This window comes from Schistocerca serialis, chromosome 2, assembly GCF_023864345.2.
Source record: "Schistocerca serialis cubense isolate TAMUIC-IGC-003099 chromosome 2, iqSchSeri2.2, whole genome shotgun sequence".
Classification (NCBI taxonomy): Eukaryota; Metazoa; Arthropoda; class Insecta; order Orthoptera; family Acrididae; genus Schistocerca; species Schistocerca serialis.
Window position 1 is genome coordinate 844539020 of NC_064639.1, and position 16389 is coordinate 844555408.

Sequence of the window (16389 nt, forward strand, 5' to 3'; positions counted from 1 at the left end):
AAATGGACCGCGGCCGATTTAAACCTACCACCTAGCAAGTGTGGTGTCTGGCGGTAACACCAAATTGTCGACCCACCTAACTTGTACACTTGGCGAATAGGTAAAAAGATTCTTCTACCTTGCCGATTTAGGTTTTCTTGTGGATGTGATAATGTCTCCCAAAAAAGTGATGAAAACATAAGAGTTTGTCACATAAACTGCAACAAATGAATGCAACAGTTTCACAGTCGCACAGTTTTCCCTGTGCTCTGTCAAAACGTATGTTTTTAACGTTTTCAAATTTTTCCGTGTGCGGACGGACGGACAGATAATAATTGCCTGAAAATTAAAACTTAAGCTTTTCACGCGAGGGAAGTCTTGAACCAAGGACCTCTCGTTCCACAGCTGCTCACGCTAACCACGGGACCACGGCGCTCCTGAGCTCACACTCTCCTTGATGATGCCTATGTTGCGCATGGACTACTGAGCTTGTATATTTTGCTTATTTTTTTCATAGTTCCACAGAACTTCTTCCTGTTTTTTCGATTGATCTGTGTTCAGTTTTTCAAGGCCTATCCACTGTGCCAACTTACAACTAAATCTGAGGGGGGTGCGATGGGGTGGTTCCCTTGTTAGAAACTCGCATTGCTTCTATGAGTAACTCGGCTTCGTCGTGTGTTGCAGGCGAGAGTGGACCGAGGAGGAGCGCCGACGCCGCAAGAAGACGTTTCGGCTGGACTTCTCGCCGCTGGGCGCCGGCCCGCACACCGACTGGGACTCCCCGCCGTCCACAGGTGCGTCGCTGGGGAATCCCCCTGTCGTACGGCATCGGGCTACAGCCTATAATAAGCACAGGCCGTGACTGTGCGAGCAAACCAAACAGCAAAGTGATACATAGTAACTCAGTTAATTCGCGTAATTCCGAGACTAAATTCTAAAATTATCTTTCCTTCTTCATTTCAAGTAATAGGTAAAACGACCATCCGTCACGCGATCTGTCTGCTCTTGTCATACTTAGGTATCTACACTCCTGGAAATTGAAATAAGAACACCGTGAATTCATTGTCCCAGGAAGGGGAAACTTTATTGACACATTCCTGGGGTCAGATACATCACATGATCACACTGACAGAACCACAGGCACATAGACACAGGCAACAGAGCATGCACAATGTCGGCACTAGTACAGTGTATATCCACCTTTCGCAGCAATGCAGGCTGCTATTCTCCCATGGAGACGATCGTAGAGATGCTGGATGTAGTCCTGTGGAACGGCTTGCCATGCCATTTCCACCTGGCGCCTCAGTTGGACCAGCGTTCGTGCTGGACGTGCAGACCGCGTGAGACGACGCTTCATCCAGTCCCAAACATGCTCAATGGGGGACAGATCCGGAGATCTTGCTGGCCAGGGTAGTTGACTTACACCTTCCAGAGCACGTTGGGTGGCACGGGATACATGCGGACGTGCATTGTCCTGTTGGAACAGCAAGTTCCCTTGCCGGTCTAGGAATGGTAGAACGATGGGTTCGATGACGGTTTGGATGTACCGTGCACTATTCAGTGCCCCCTCGACGATCACCAGTGGTGTACGGCCAGTGTAGGAGATCGCTCCCCACACCATGATGCCGGGTGTTGGCCCTGTGTGCCTCGGTCGTATGCAGTCCTGATTGTGGCGCTCACCTGCACGGCGCCAAACACGCATACGACCATCATTGGCACCAAGGCAGAAGCGACTCTCATCGCTGAGGACGACACGTCTCCATTCGTCCCTCCATTCACGTCTGTCGCGACACCACTGGAGGCGGGCTGCACGATGTTGGGGCGTGAGCGGAAGACGGCCTAACAGTGTGCGGGACCGTAGCCCAGCTTCATGGAGACGGTTGCGAATGGTCCTCGCCGATACCCCAGGAGCAACAGTGTCCCTAATTTGCTGGGAAGTGGCGGTGCGGTCCCCTACGGCACTGCGTAGGATCCTACGGTCTTGGCGTGCATCCGTGCGTCGCTGCGGTCCGGTCCCAGGTCGACGGGCACGTGCACCTTCCGCCGACCACTGGCGACAACATCGATGTACTGTGGAGACCTCACGCCCCACGTGTTGAGCAATTCGGCGGTACGTCCACCCGGCCTCCCGCATGCCCACTATACGCCCTCGCTCAAAGTCCGTCAACTGCACATACGGTTCACGTCCACGCTGTCGCGGCATGCTACCAGTGTTAAAGACTGCGATGGAGCTCCGTATGCCACGGCAAACTGGCTGACACTGACGGCGGCGGTGCACAAATGCTGCGCAGCTAGCGCCATTCGACGGCCAACACCGCGGTTCCTGGTGTGTCCGCTGTGCCGTGCGTGTGATCATTGCTTGTACAGCCCTCTCGCAGTGTCCGGAGCAAGTATGGTGGGTCTGACACACCGGTGTCAATGTGTTCTTTTTTCCATTTCCAGGAGTGTATAATTTTTGGATCTTAGGAGTAATCTTCCAGTCTCCACTTTTTTCAGTAGTTCTACTTCGACCGGTCCTAGCCTACTTTTTCACCGAGACTAACTACTTTTATATTAGGTCATTCTCCGTCCTGGTTGTTCTCATAAAGCTGCCACAATTCACAGAAATGTCATTTCTTGTGCCAATTTTTTCCTCCCCTAGAAAGTGCTCTGCATTTGCTTCTGTGTATTAGTGTGGGGACAGCAATCCGTCGTATAATATTTCATAAATGTCTCTTAATGAACTTTGTTTCTTAAGTTTCTGCTATTTCTCCCACATGTGACATTTAATGTGTTTACTTCCCGGTCATCGTGTTCGGTATATTCTTGAATCATATCGCATCCCAGATACGTGCAACGTTTTGCTTTTTCAGATATTTCATTGTCAATTAAATATGTGGCGCTTGTCTCTTTCGTCCTGTTGCTGTAATTACATTCTTGGAGAAAATTTTTATACATACGTGCGGTGTCAACACTTGCTTGACAATTGGCCTTGGCCTCGACGAATAGATCTGATATGAACACAGCTCGTCCATTTAGATACATGCTTTTATAAAATACCCCAAAATTGCCAAATTGTGCCCATTAAAATGCTCAGAAGTGTTGACTAATGCAACATTATTGTCTTGCTCTGTTAAGCCACATTTTTTCTGACAATTATCTCGCAAATGTAATAACATATTTCTACTTTCAAACATGTAAGTATCTCTGCACGACACTACACAGTTTCTTCCTGGATATATAATAAAAAGCCTTCTTGATGTTTACAAATGAAGTATGAGATTCTTTGTTATATATTTGTGTGCTCAATAAACAGTTGCATTACACGAGTGCTTAAAAAGTTTAGCATCCTTCTAAAACCCATTAATTCTTCACTACTCACCAGTTCAGTATGTTGCTAATCTTTCATGAAGAATTCTTGCAAATACACACACCAAAAAAAGTTTTGCATCACCCCGGTTCCCAGAACTTCAGAAGATAGACGTTGACTGTGGATATTGTACCACAGACACCGTCCCTTTAACTGTTCAGAGATGTCATTAAACCCGCCCATAGATGTAAACAATAATGCATGAGCAGCGCCTATTGGAGGGGGTCCGACAGCCGATCAGTTCCAGTCATTCGACCACGAAGGAGATATACGGCTCGTGTTGTCGGTAGTTCAACCATGCTTAGACTGTCAATATCGCGTCCGCATTGTTACTTTGTGCCATGAAGGGCTCTCAACAAGGGAAGAGTCCAGGTGTCTCGGAGTGAAGCAAAGCGATGTTGTTCGGACATGGAGGAGATACAGAGAGACAGGAAATGTCGATGACATGCCTCGCTCAAGCCGCCCAATGGCTGCTACTGCACTGGATGACCGATACCTACGGATTATGGCTCGGAGGAACACTGAGAGCAACGCCACCATGTTGAATAATGCTTTTCGTGCAGCCACAGGACGTCGAATTTCGACTCAAACTGTGCGCAATAGGTTGCAAGATGGGCAACTTCACTCCCGACGTCCATGGCGAGGTGCATCTTTGCAACCACGACACCATGCAGCGCGGTACAGATTGGCCCAGCAACATGCCGAATGGACCGCTCAGGATTGGCATCACGTTCTCTTCACTGATGAATGTCACATATGCCATCAACCAGACAATCGTCGGAGACGTGTTTGGAGGCAATCTGGTCAGCCTGAACGCCTTAGACACACAATCCAGCGAGTGCAGTAAGGTGCAGGTTCCCTGCTGTTTCGAGGTGGTATTATGTGGGGATGACGTACGGTGCTGGTGGTCATGGAAGGCGCCGCAACGGCTGTACGTAACGTGAATGCCATCCTCCGACCGATAGTGCAACCATATCGGCAGCGTACTGGCGAGGCATTCTTCTTCATGGAAGGTAATTCGTTCGCTCATCCTGCACATCTTGTAAATGACTCCCTTCAGGATAACGACAACGCTCGACTAGAGCGGCCAGCATGTTCTCCAGACATGAACCCTGTCGAACATGTCTGGGATAGATTGAAAAGGGCTGTTTATGGACGACGTGACCAACCAACCACTCTAAGGGAGTGGGACAATCTGGACCAACAGAGTCTTGATGAAATTGTGGAGAGTATGCCGCGACAAATACAGGCATGCGTCAATGCAACGTGACGTGCTACTTGATATTAGGGGTACCGGTGTGTACAGCTATCTGGACCACCACCTCTGAAAATCTCGCTGTGTGGTGGTACAACACGCAATGTGTGGTTTTCATGAGCAATAAAAAGGGCGGAAATGATTTTTATGTTGACCTCTATTCCAATTTTCTGTACAGGTTCCGGAACACTCGCATTCAGGTTATGCAAAACTTTTTTTGATGTGTGTATATTACGGACTGAATCTAGATTGTTTGCACTTCTATGGTATCCACGACTTTGTCAGCTATAATACAAATTCTCTGAATTTTTTCCATTCACGGCTTATTATTGTACATGAGCAGTTAGACAGTAAAAGGCCTCCATATTTCCACATTTATACATTTGTACTGTCTATACCTGGCGCTGTTTTGCTTTTAATGGATTTGAGTGCTTCTGTTCGTTCTTCCCTGTACGTTCTATCCAGTCTATACTTTTTAGCTTTCTCTCATACGTAGAGACTCGTAGCTCGTTTTGAAATAGTGAAGGAAATGATATATTACTTACATATTCCTTCTATGGCAAGTGTGCAACCACCACTTCAGTAACCTTGATCCTGACCATTGGGAGAGGAGGAATAGGAGAACTTTGCGTGTAGTCGACAGTAGGGTCATTAGGGGTGGACAAGGGAAAGAATGAACCATGGAGTTGTCACGGGAACCTTTTTACAATGCACCTTAAATAATATGGTGAAAATAGAGAAAGGGGAACTGAAATCCTGTCGTTTTAACGATTTCGCCATGTGCATTTTTGGCAACGGCAATCATCAAGCATAAAACTAAGAAGACAACACACGGTCTATAGACGTATAAGTAAATGCGAAAAAGAGGGAGCCACTGTTACTACAGATATCTTCTCAGCCAACGATGAAAGTATCATAAGCTGCTTCATATTGATCTGTGGCAATTATTTACTTCCGTATGCAACAGATCACTTAAGCTCTCCGACCCAGCCGAAGTATTAACTGCTAACATCAAAAGTCAAAGTTCTACCAGTGTCATTGATTCGGAATAGCCCAGTGATAAGCGCACTATAAATATCCAAAACTTCTCATTAGTCGAAAATATTTTGGAGCGTAAAGCGAATTAAGTGATAATATTATGTTTTATACGAAGCATTACCCTCACAGTTCACCTACATGTTGTCCTCTCTCTGAGGACGACACATGAGGTTTCAGTCTTATCAACTTATCTCTTAGCCTAATATAAAATCTTGTGATAAATATACCAAGGTTCAGTTGTTTGTGTTATTGATATCAACGTCAAACTCTTTGGGAAATGAATACGAGCTCATTTGTGCATTTGTTGGAATATATTCACGACATTGACGACACTCCACTCTATAAAAGAGAAAGTTATTTATGGATACATAAGCCACCGCAAATTATCTCATGAGAGGCTTCGACCTCTTGTTGGCCTTCAGTCCATCAGGGGCAGTCTATTCTGTGCAAGGCTCTTCAGCTCCGAGTGAGGAGTGCAACCTACACATATTTCAACCTGCTTTCTGTTCAAATGGCTCTGAGCACTATGGGACTTAACATCTATGGTCATCAGTCCCCTAGAACTTAGAACTACTTAAACCTAACTAACCTAAGGACATGACACAACACCCAGTCATCACGAGGCAGAGAAAATCCCTGACCCCGCCGGGAATCGAACCCGGGAACCCGGGGGTGGGAAGCGAGAACGCTACCGCACGACCACGAGTTGCGGACCCTGCTTTCTGTATTCGTGCCTTGGTGTCCCTCTACAATCCTCACCTCCATTACCAAATACATGATTCCTTGATGCCTCAGCATGTATCCTATCAACGGATGCTTCAAGTCAAGGTTTGCCATAATTTTCTTTTTTTTCAATTCGTTTCAGTACCTCCTTGTAGTAATTCGATCTACCCATCTAATCTTTAGTATTACCCTCTGGCATCACATTTCAATAGCTTCTATTCGTCCCTTGTCTGGACTGCTTATCGTCCACGTTACTCTTTCGTACAAGATTAAACTCAACATAAATGGCTTCAGAAAAGACATTCTAACGTCAACAATTAATTAGATGTTAACAAATTCCTCTTTTTCAGAAAAGCGTTTGTTGCTGTAGCCAGTCTACATTTTATATCTTCTCTACTTCAGCGATCATCAGTTATTTTGCTACCTAGACAACAAAATTTCTCTTCTGCTTCTAGTCTCTCTCTTCCTGATCCAATTCCCTCAGCTTCGATTGAACTAATTCGACTACTTTCCATCACCCTTGTTTTCCTTCTGTTGATGTTCATTTTATAACCTCTTTTCATGACACAACCCATTTCGTTCAACTACTCTTCAAAGACCTTTGGTGTATGTGACAGAATTACATTGTCGGCAAACCTCAGAGTTTTTATTCCATCTCCCTATTCTTTAATTAGCTTTCCAAATTTCTCCTTGGTTCCTGCTTGCTCAACGTGCAAGTCAATACGGGCATGGGCTACAACCCTGTCTCTCTTCCTTCTGAACCAGTGCTTCCCCTTCATTCGCATCGACTGTTGTAACTTATTGCCAATTGAGGGCCTGATGACGGAACGCTGTGGCACCGAAACCGGTCTCAATGAATAAAGGAATTTTAAAAAAACACACTGCTGAAGGTGCTACCATCAGCCCTCACATACTGACCACCCATCGTCCCGGTTTCCACAGATGACGGTTGTAGGAAAAACAGACGTTGTAATCGCAGCCAGATCTCTTATTCCAAGTAAAGAGCTAGCCGGTTTCGTAGTTAAGTATTCGGGCAAAGAGAACGTCAGTCCTTATCCGGCTATCCAGACTGAGAGTTCCCGCGACTCCCCAAAATCAGTTAAGGTGAATATCGGTATGGTTCCTCCAAAACCGCCACTACCGATTTCCTGCCCTTTCTTTGTTCGACCCAAGATTTTTCGACGTCTTTAACGATTTCGAATACACGGTACGCTAATCTTTCTCACGAACAACTGAGCCATCTTGCAACGATTGTGACAGTTCGTATGATACTTGATAACATGCTAGCGATAAAAATAACATTCCAACCTGGCGAACCCATAGTAGCCGAAGGGAGAAAATTCTGCTAGGTAGGGAGCAAGATTAAGAAGAAGCTGGGAAGAGGTAATAAGCTGACTAGCACTGGAAAAGAGTGGGGTCCTCGCCGAAACAAGTCTACTAGTAACTATATAGACGTCCATTTGGGACAAAAAATTTTGAGAGTGACCATCTCGAGCACAGCAATATCTTCGGTGAAGTCTACTAGTAACTATATAGGCGTCCATTTGGGACAAAAAATTTTGAGAGTGACCATCTCGAGCACAGCAATATCTTCGGTGAAACTACAATGAGGAGACAATCGACGCATTGATAAGTAAATGTACCTATAAGAGAATAAATGAAGAATATTCAGCAAGGGAAGGAATATGTAGAAAACGCTAACCAGAAGAAGGGACAGCATGACGTGACGTGTGTTTTGGCATGAGGGAAGTCGTTTAGTTTCATCACGCCTAAGATCTAAGCCCCTTTTGTGTCCGTAGCCGAGGAGTATGACAGCCACAACTGAAATGCACACAGGTAGCATAAACAATACTTTGTTTAATACCTAAGAAACAGAACAATACACAGTTTGTGGGAACGTGTGTCCACATCCTTGAATCAAATTCAAAAGTCAGTCCTTTACGTTGCCTAGAGGATGCTCATAGTGACGAGGTCCACAAAAGCAATAGTCGGCGGGGAACAAGTCGGGTCCTCACTGACGATTATCGATAGAATCCAACGATGCTTGGGCTCGAGCCCGGATGAGACGAAAATCCCGCGCAGCAAGCCTTAAGCCGTCGTCACAGGAGTTGAGGCAGCTTACCCTGACATGCCAGCAGACGAAATATACAACGTCACGAGAGACAGCGCCGTCGCCACCGACGACGATCTGATTAGCGTGATTTTGAGCTCTCAGAGCTCTCCAGCGGCTGTTGTCGGCTTCATTTGGATCATAAACAGTACAGTTTGTTCACGAAAATGAACGCGCTTAAATTTCCTACTTTATCTCTATTAAAGCGCACATTTCCTCTCTTGTCCCCATGCTAGACATGTTGTTCTTTCTGTGGGGTAAGTAAATAAAAACATCAACATCCGTGAACATGTAGTCAGACAAAAAGGAAAGATACATGTTCATCTAGGACATCAGCTTGTAAAAGTTCACCAAATCGAACAAACGCACTCCTGGTAGAGGATTCACTTATATTTACACGACAGTAAATATTACAGAAATTATTTCTATTAATTTCTTAAGAAAGTCCCCCAACCTTTTAGAAAACGCGAAGCTGAAAAAAAATTAGTAGAACGGGTACCCTCTACTATTCTACCATCTGTTCCATAACGTGCCTACTAAATACGCATGCCAAAGGTCTGCTATGAGCAGTCATGAATTTTATGTTACGGTCTTTCTAAATGCTTTAATCGCCGAACTGTTATTAATTGGCATTTAATCATAACAGATGCTAACTAGAACGACATTTTTTCATGAATCTTCAATGTGCCGATGCCTCAATACGGTTTTCTTCCATAACATGGCGGTTATAACGTGAAATAAGTAAATACAAAAATGTTTTAAGCACCGATACGACGTTTCCAGTTTTTTATTGCAATAAATCGTACCAATAACGATTCGTTCTCCGTACGTTCAATGTGATGGTGCTTAGAAAGAGAATAAATTCATAGGCTGTAAGGCATAACATAAAACCTACCGAACACAACAAATACAATACGGCGTCGCGGTTCTTGTTTGTAACGTACGGAACGTTTTCCTTCCTACCGGTTTTACTTTGCGTGGCTTGTTGCTCAAATAACGAAAAACTTACTTCGTGTTTCACGCTACGAAATGACGCCTCAACGTGAAATAGTAGAAAGTGACGACACAAAACTGGTAGATCGTCACGTAAACGCTTGCTAACTCGTCCCCTGTGACGTCGGCTTTAGGGTGGCTGCGACGCAGGTTCACCACAGGGTGGGACTGAAGGCTGGCTGGCGGAAATCCAGTGAGAGCTGAAAGGCAGTTTCGAAGACGAAGGCGACTTCATTTGATGGTCACTGAGCCCGGGGCGTGTACTGGCCGCATAGTAGTTGTGCATTGGCCCTAAGCACCAGCCAGTGCATGGATACTGGCGTGGCCTTTAGTAGGCACGTGTTAGTCGATCGCAATATTATTGCACCTGCGAGTAAGGGTTTTTCTGTCGGCTTATTGTTAGTTTTCAAGAGGACGCGCTGAACTACTTGATAGTGTATGCACAATTGTGTTGAAGTCATTCATAGCGCGATGCCTTTTCCCTAGCCACTACTGCACTTGCTTACTGTAACGCGATGCCTTTTCCCTAGTTACCACTGTACTTGTTTGCAGTAACTTCGCCACGTGTTTCCGATGACGGCCACGGGAGGTCAATTGCTATAATGTCGTGTAGGAAAGTGAAAGTTGTGAAGTGGTGCCCGCGACTGCAGCGCTATTTATTCTGATCTACACGCCGCATATCTGTGAGCCTGGCGCACTCCCACCCCACCCCCCTCCCCCCGCCCCCTCGCCCCACCCGATGGAGGCTGTCTGATTCTTGGCTGAAACCAGCCTGACGAGTTGTGATGATGTCTGCTGTTTCAGTGCGATCTCCTGTGGTAATGTTACTAACGGATCAGGGATTCGGCTACTCGTCGTACACATCTGTAAAAGTGATTAATGGAAAATCTCATATAAAGATGTGAAACAAATACTAACAAAGAGATAGAGGGGCTGGCCAGTACTTACCTCAGCTCAGTACAGACGATAGATACACAAAAAAACGGAACCGAAAATTTACGTTCCTAGCTTTCGGAACAAATGTTCCTTCATCAGGGAGGAGAGAGGGGAAAGAAAGGGAAGAAGGGAAAGTGGATTCAGTTACTCACAACCCAGGTTATGAAGCAACAGGGAAAGGAAAACAGGGAGGGTAGCAAGGATGGAGGCATGGTTGTCAGAGGGAAGCCAAAGATATTCTACTGTAAGTACTATGCCAGCTTCAAACCAAAGAGGATGCATACAGAAGTAAAGAGGTATATAGTATAAAGATAAACACAACTATGTAGGATGAAAAGATGCGTGAATGGCTAAAGAGGAAAGGGAAAGAGGAGAAGACTGAAGAGAAAATGGGAGTGAGGTTGTTTAACGTAGGTTCAGTCCAGGGGGATGGCGGGATGAAATTTTTTCGTCACCAACTGTGCTAGTTTCATTTTCCTGCTATTATCTTGTTCCGTTTATAGTCCACTTCTCTTTTTTTATTTATAATTTATTTATTTAATATTCCATAGTTTTAACGTTCGTTATTCGCTGTTTTTCAGCCAACACTCACTGCCAACAATCTCTTCCACACCTACCAGTATCATCCATTTCCGTCGATTTCGTGTTGCTGGCGATATTTTTGTGCCATTGGCTATCTTTCTCTGCCACAGAAAAAAAATTTTTGGGACATTTCTGAACTTTTTGCGGCACGCGCGATCTTTTTTGTGGCACGCGCGATCTTTTTGCGGCACGCGCGATCTTTTTGCGGCACGCGCGATCTTTTTTCGCCACTCGCTATCTCTGTTTTTGAGCAACGTGTGTTCTTTTCCCTGATCTGGACATACTTGCTTCGTCTGGTCAACTTTTTCCGTATTGTTCTTATTTTGTGGTCTTCCTTTGGTGTTGAACATTACCAACACAATTTCTTTCTTTCTAGTCCTTCCCTCCGTGTTTTATTCCTTCTTATGATTACTATTTTAACTTTAGTTATCTAATTTCCCTACCCACCAGTTACCCACAATGTACCCTAATCCTATACCACATTATTTACATTCATTCCGGAAACATGCATTCACCGTAGCAAAACTGCGATCCTACATACTTTTCCTCCGGTCCTGCTTAACCTTTGAAATTACCCCTAAAGGACTTACCTTAAAAGTTCCCATCTCTGGGTGCAATTCCTTCTTCAACCAGTCTCTCCTGGACTTCCAGAACCTTCAATCCTTAGCCCTTACCCAACTTGTCATGAATCTCTACACTACTTCATGTAACCACCACTCCCAACAGCTCCTATCTCTCTTCAAAGCCCTCCACCTCTCAAACCCTTGCTTGGAGAACTCACTCAGGAACATCATCCTAGAAGCCATCTGCAAACTTGAGTTCCATGCCACACACCACCTGAAAAAACTATCCACAGTGCTAGTGCAACACCTAAGAAGTGGGGTCCCTCTCCCTATCCCTCACAAACACCAACCACAACAGAACCTTCAACAAACCCCCCTCATAGTCAACAAACTTAGCCTAGCCACCCTACTCAATCTCCCCATCCCAGCACATACCCCACACAGACCAAATCTCAACTATAACCACAGTCAAATGCCACATATCACCAGTCCCAATTCAGTTCTAAACCTCTCATCCAGATCCCTCTCTCCTCCAGAGACATCTGTTCTATCAAAAGGCTTAACCTTTAGCCCCACGCCTAAATTCAACCACACTGCCCTGGTTAAAGATCTCCTTTCATTCACCCAGAACCTCAACTGGAAATATCACTTCACTACCCAAACACAGACCCAAATACTAGACCCAGTGTTGAACCCTGTCTAGAACTGTTTCGACCGCCTTCTCAAAGGGATCCTCCTCCCCTCCCCCATAACCATCCCTTGCAGACATTTCAGGAATTCCTCACATCCAGTGTTGCCTCCCAGTCCTTCTTGAAAAACATCCCAACAACCCCCAACATCACCCCAGCTGAATCCCGTGCCATTAATGAGCTGAAAACAGACCGCTCTATTGTCATCCTCCCAGCGGATAAAGGCTCCACAACTGTGGTACTTGACCATGTGGAGTATGTGGCAGAAGGACTGCGTCAACTCTCCGACCCCTCAATCTACAAAGCTGTTACCCAGGATCCCATTCCCTCCATTCAGACTGAGCTGCAGAAAATCCTAAAAATCCAAGGTCCCTCACATGGCCTCACCACGGCTTCCATAGACTTACTCACTCTGCCTGAGCCACGTACCCCTACCTTCTACCTATTACCCAAAATCCACAAAGAGATCCATCCTGGCCGTCCCATTGTAGCAGGAACAGAACGTATCTCAGCTCTGGTAGACCAACACCTCCAACCTATCACCTGCAGACTCCCATCCTACATCAGAGACACAAACCACTTCCTAGAACGCCTCAAATCCATTCCCACTCCTCTCACACCTGAAACCTTTCTTGTCACCATAGATGCTACATCCCTTTACACAAACATCCCACATATCCATGGTCTCTCTGCCCTTGAGCACTACCTCTCCCAATGCCCACCCGAAGATCTTCCAAAAACCTCGTTCCTTATCACACTTACCAACTTCATCCTCACTCATAATTACTTCACTTTTGAAGGCCAGACCTACAAACAAATCAGGGGAACGGCCATGGGAACCAGGATGGCTCCGTCCTATGCCACCCTCTTCATGGGCCGCATGGAGGAGGGTTTCCTGAAGACCCAACAGCAGCTTCCCCTGGCCTGGTATAGATTTATAGATGACATCTTTGTGGTCTGGACTCATGGTGAAGAAACACTCCTTAATTTCCTCCATAACCTCAACTCCTTTTCGAATCTGAATTTCACCTGGTCCTTCTCCAAAACCCAAGCCACCTTCCTGGATGTTGACCTTCATCTTGTTGAAGCTCACATCCACACCTCTGTCCATATCAAACCCACAAACAAACAACAGTACCTTCACTTTGATAGCTGCCATCCATTCCACATCAAACGCTTCCTTCCCTACAGCCTAGATATTCGTGGCAAACGTATCTGCTCCAGTGACGAATCCCTCAACAATTACACCAATAACCTGACCAGTCCTTTACTCTCCCGCAACTATCCTGCAGACCTTGTCCACAAACAGATCTCCCGAGCAATACATTCCTCCCCATCCAACAACAATGTTCCTACCCCCAGACCACACAGAAGCATCCCCCTTGCCACCCAATATTATCCTGGCCTCGAATACATCAACAAATTACTCCGCCAGGGATATGACTTTCTCAAGTCAAGCCCTGAAATGAGATCATCCCTTGACAAAATTCTCCCCACACCTCCAGAATTGCCTTTCGTCGCCCCCCTAACCTCCGTAACATCCTTGTTAAACCCTACAATATTCCCAGACTACCTTCTCTACCCAGCGGTTCCTACCCCTGTAGCCGACCCCGCTGCAAAACCTGCCCCATGCATCCCCCCACAACCACCTACTCGAGCCCCGCTACTGGTAAAACATACACAATTCAAGGCAGGGTCACGTGTGAAACTACACATACCATTCATCAGCAGACATGCCTGCACTGCACAGCCTTTTACATCGGTAAGACAACAACTAAACTGGCTGGGCGCATGAACGGACACAGACGAACTGTCCGCCTAGAAGATGTCCAATACCCAGTAGCGGAGCATGCCCTCCAGCATAATTCTAGGGACCTCTTCTCCCACCCAACACCAGTCCCTCTGAACTGCGGAGATGGGAACTTGCACTCCAACACATCCTTTCATCCCGCCATCCCCCTGGACTGAACCTACGTTAAACAACCTCACTCCCATTTACTCTTCAGTCTTCTCCTCTTTCCCTTTCCTCTTTAGCCATTCACGCATCTTTTCATCCTACGTGGTTGTGTTTATCTTTATACTATATGCATCTTTACTTCTGTATGCATCCTCTTTGGTTTGAAGCTGGCACAGTACTTACAGTAGAATATCTTTGGCTTCCCTCTGACAACCATGCCTCCATCCTTGCTACCCTCCCTGTCTTCCTTTCCCTGTTGCTTCATAACCTGGGTTGTGAGTAACTGAATCCACTTTCCCTTCTTCCCTTTCTTTCCCATCTCTCCTCCCTGATGAAGGAACATTTGTTCCGAAAGCTAGGAACGTAAATTTTCGGTTCCGTTTTTTGTGTATCTATCGTCTGTACTGAGCTGAGGTAAGTACTGGCCAGCCCCTCTATCCCTTTGTTAGTATTTGTTTCACATCTGCGAAAGTGGTTGCCACGTCGCTAGGCAGCAGGAAGGCGTGTACAACAGCTGCCAAACAGCTCGCTTTTACGCGATATGGTACGGCTCTGCAAGTTCCAGGCACAGCCAGCGTTTGCCAAACGACCAGAAATTCCTATAATTTCAATTAAACCCGTGTAAATTGATTATAGGGTCTATATGATATTGTTTTCTTCGAAGTGCAGCATCTTCCAGTGCAACTAAGAAAGAACGCTAAGCCGACCCATGTGACCGAGAGGTTCTAGGCGCTTCAGTCTGGAACCGCGCGACCGCTACGGTCGCAGGATCGACTTCTGCCTCGGTCATGATGTGTGTGATGTCCTTAGGTTAGCTATGTTTAAGTAGTTCTAAGTTCTAGGGGACTGATGACCTCAGATGTTACGTCCCATAGTGCTCAGACCCATTTGAACCATTTTTGAAGAACGCTAAGGCTGATAAAATATTCTGACAAATCATACTTTTGGTACTGATTTAAAGTCGTATTAACCATTACTCGAACGTGACTGTTTCAGAAACATGAAATGGTTTTTCAGAGACAGCTACCAGTCACAAATTTTGTTGAAATTCGAATTATTTAACGAAGCAAAATGTTTCGAGGTGTAATCCGCATCTTCAGGCTAGAATGGCAAAACAAAAACATTTCATGAAAGTACGCACAGATATTAAAGTCGTTTTCTAAAGTCTTGGCATGTGCTGTGGTCATCCAGTGTAGAAAGTTAAAGACAACCTAACAAGAAGGGATCTTCACTTTGCACGTTGCTCTGCTGCTTACATAATTTTTTTAAACAATTACTCACTATATTCGTGTGAAATGGCTGTCTTTTTCGGGTGTGTTCAGTTACCTCCATTACTGTGGCGCCTTAAGCTATTATTAACAAGTTGCAAGGAGCTAACTGAATACCCCTCAAGCAGACAACCGTTTCATATGAAAAAGTGAGTGATTATTTTTTTAAAAATGAGAGCAGTAGAGCTACATACGAAGTGAATATTCCCGCTCAGTAGAATATCTTTTTCTTTCTCCACAAGATGACCACAGCACATGCCAAAATTCTGCTAAACAACTACAATAGCTGCTTGTACTTTTGTTAAATGCTTTTGTATTGCCATTGTGGCCTGAAGACGAGATTTATATCTCGAAGCATGTTTCTTCATTAAATAATTTGAATGTCAACAAATTTTGTGAGTGATTGCGGCCACTGAAAATCTTTTCCAACTTTCTGAATGTTCTGAGACAATACAAAAAACCTATCCGTGTCAAGAGTTTGATTTAAAACCTTCACATAACCTTGGTATAACTTCATCATACGCACTGGGCTACACTGAGCTCAAAAATGAGCTTTACACTTAAATTATTTCCAGTATTTAATCTAAGTAGGTTTTTTAGAAAAGGGACACACAAACAGAAAATTATCTGATTTTAATATAATAATGGGTGACAAAGTTTACTGTAATGACGTGTTTTTCTAAAGTATTAAAAATTCAGACTCCTGTCCAACGTTTAAGTGCCCTTAAAACCCTTTAATCGTTGACAATCATCAGATTAATTAGTCAGTAACGATGAACAAAATGATGTGAAAAAAGTACGGGGACCTGTATCAGTCGCTTTTTGTGGTGATGTTTCCATCATATAGCATCGGTAGTATAGCTTATTCGCCTGTCCCGCAAATGCACATAACACGGGGACGTCCTTTTCTAAGCCGCGGGTAAATTCCTAGCTCGGCCGCGACCATA

General features: G+C 45.1%; 1 protein-coding gene across 1 annotated transcript in view; it reads left to right on the forward strand.

Moving 5' to 3' along the window:
• The window catches only part of LOC126456455 (uncharacterized), a 478332-nt gene that overhangs the window by 263296 nt on the left and 198647 nt on the right, over positions 1–16389 (forward strand). The window contains exon 17 of the mRNA XM_050092205.1: positions 664–773. Within this exon, the coding sequence (XP_049948162.1) occupies positions 664–773 (110 nt within the window). The remainder of the gene's footprint in view (positions 1–663; positions 774–16389) is intronic.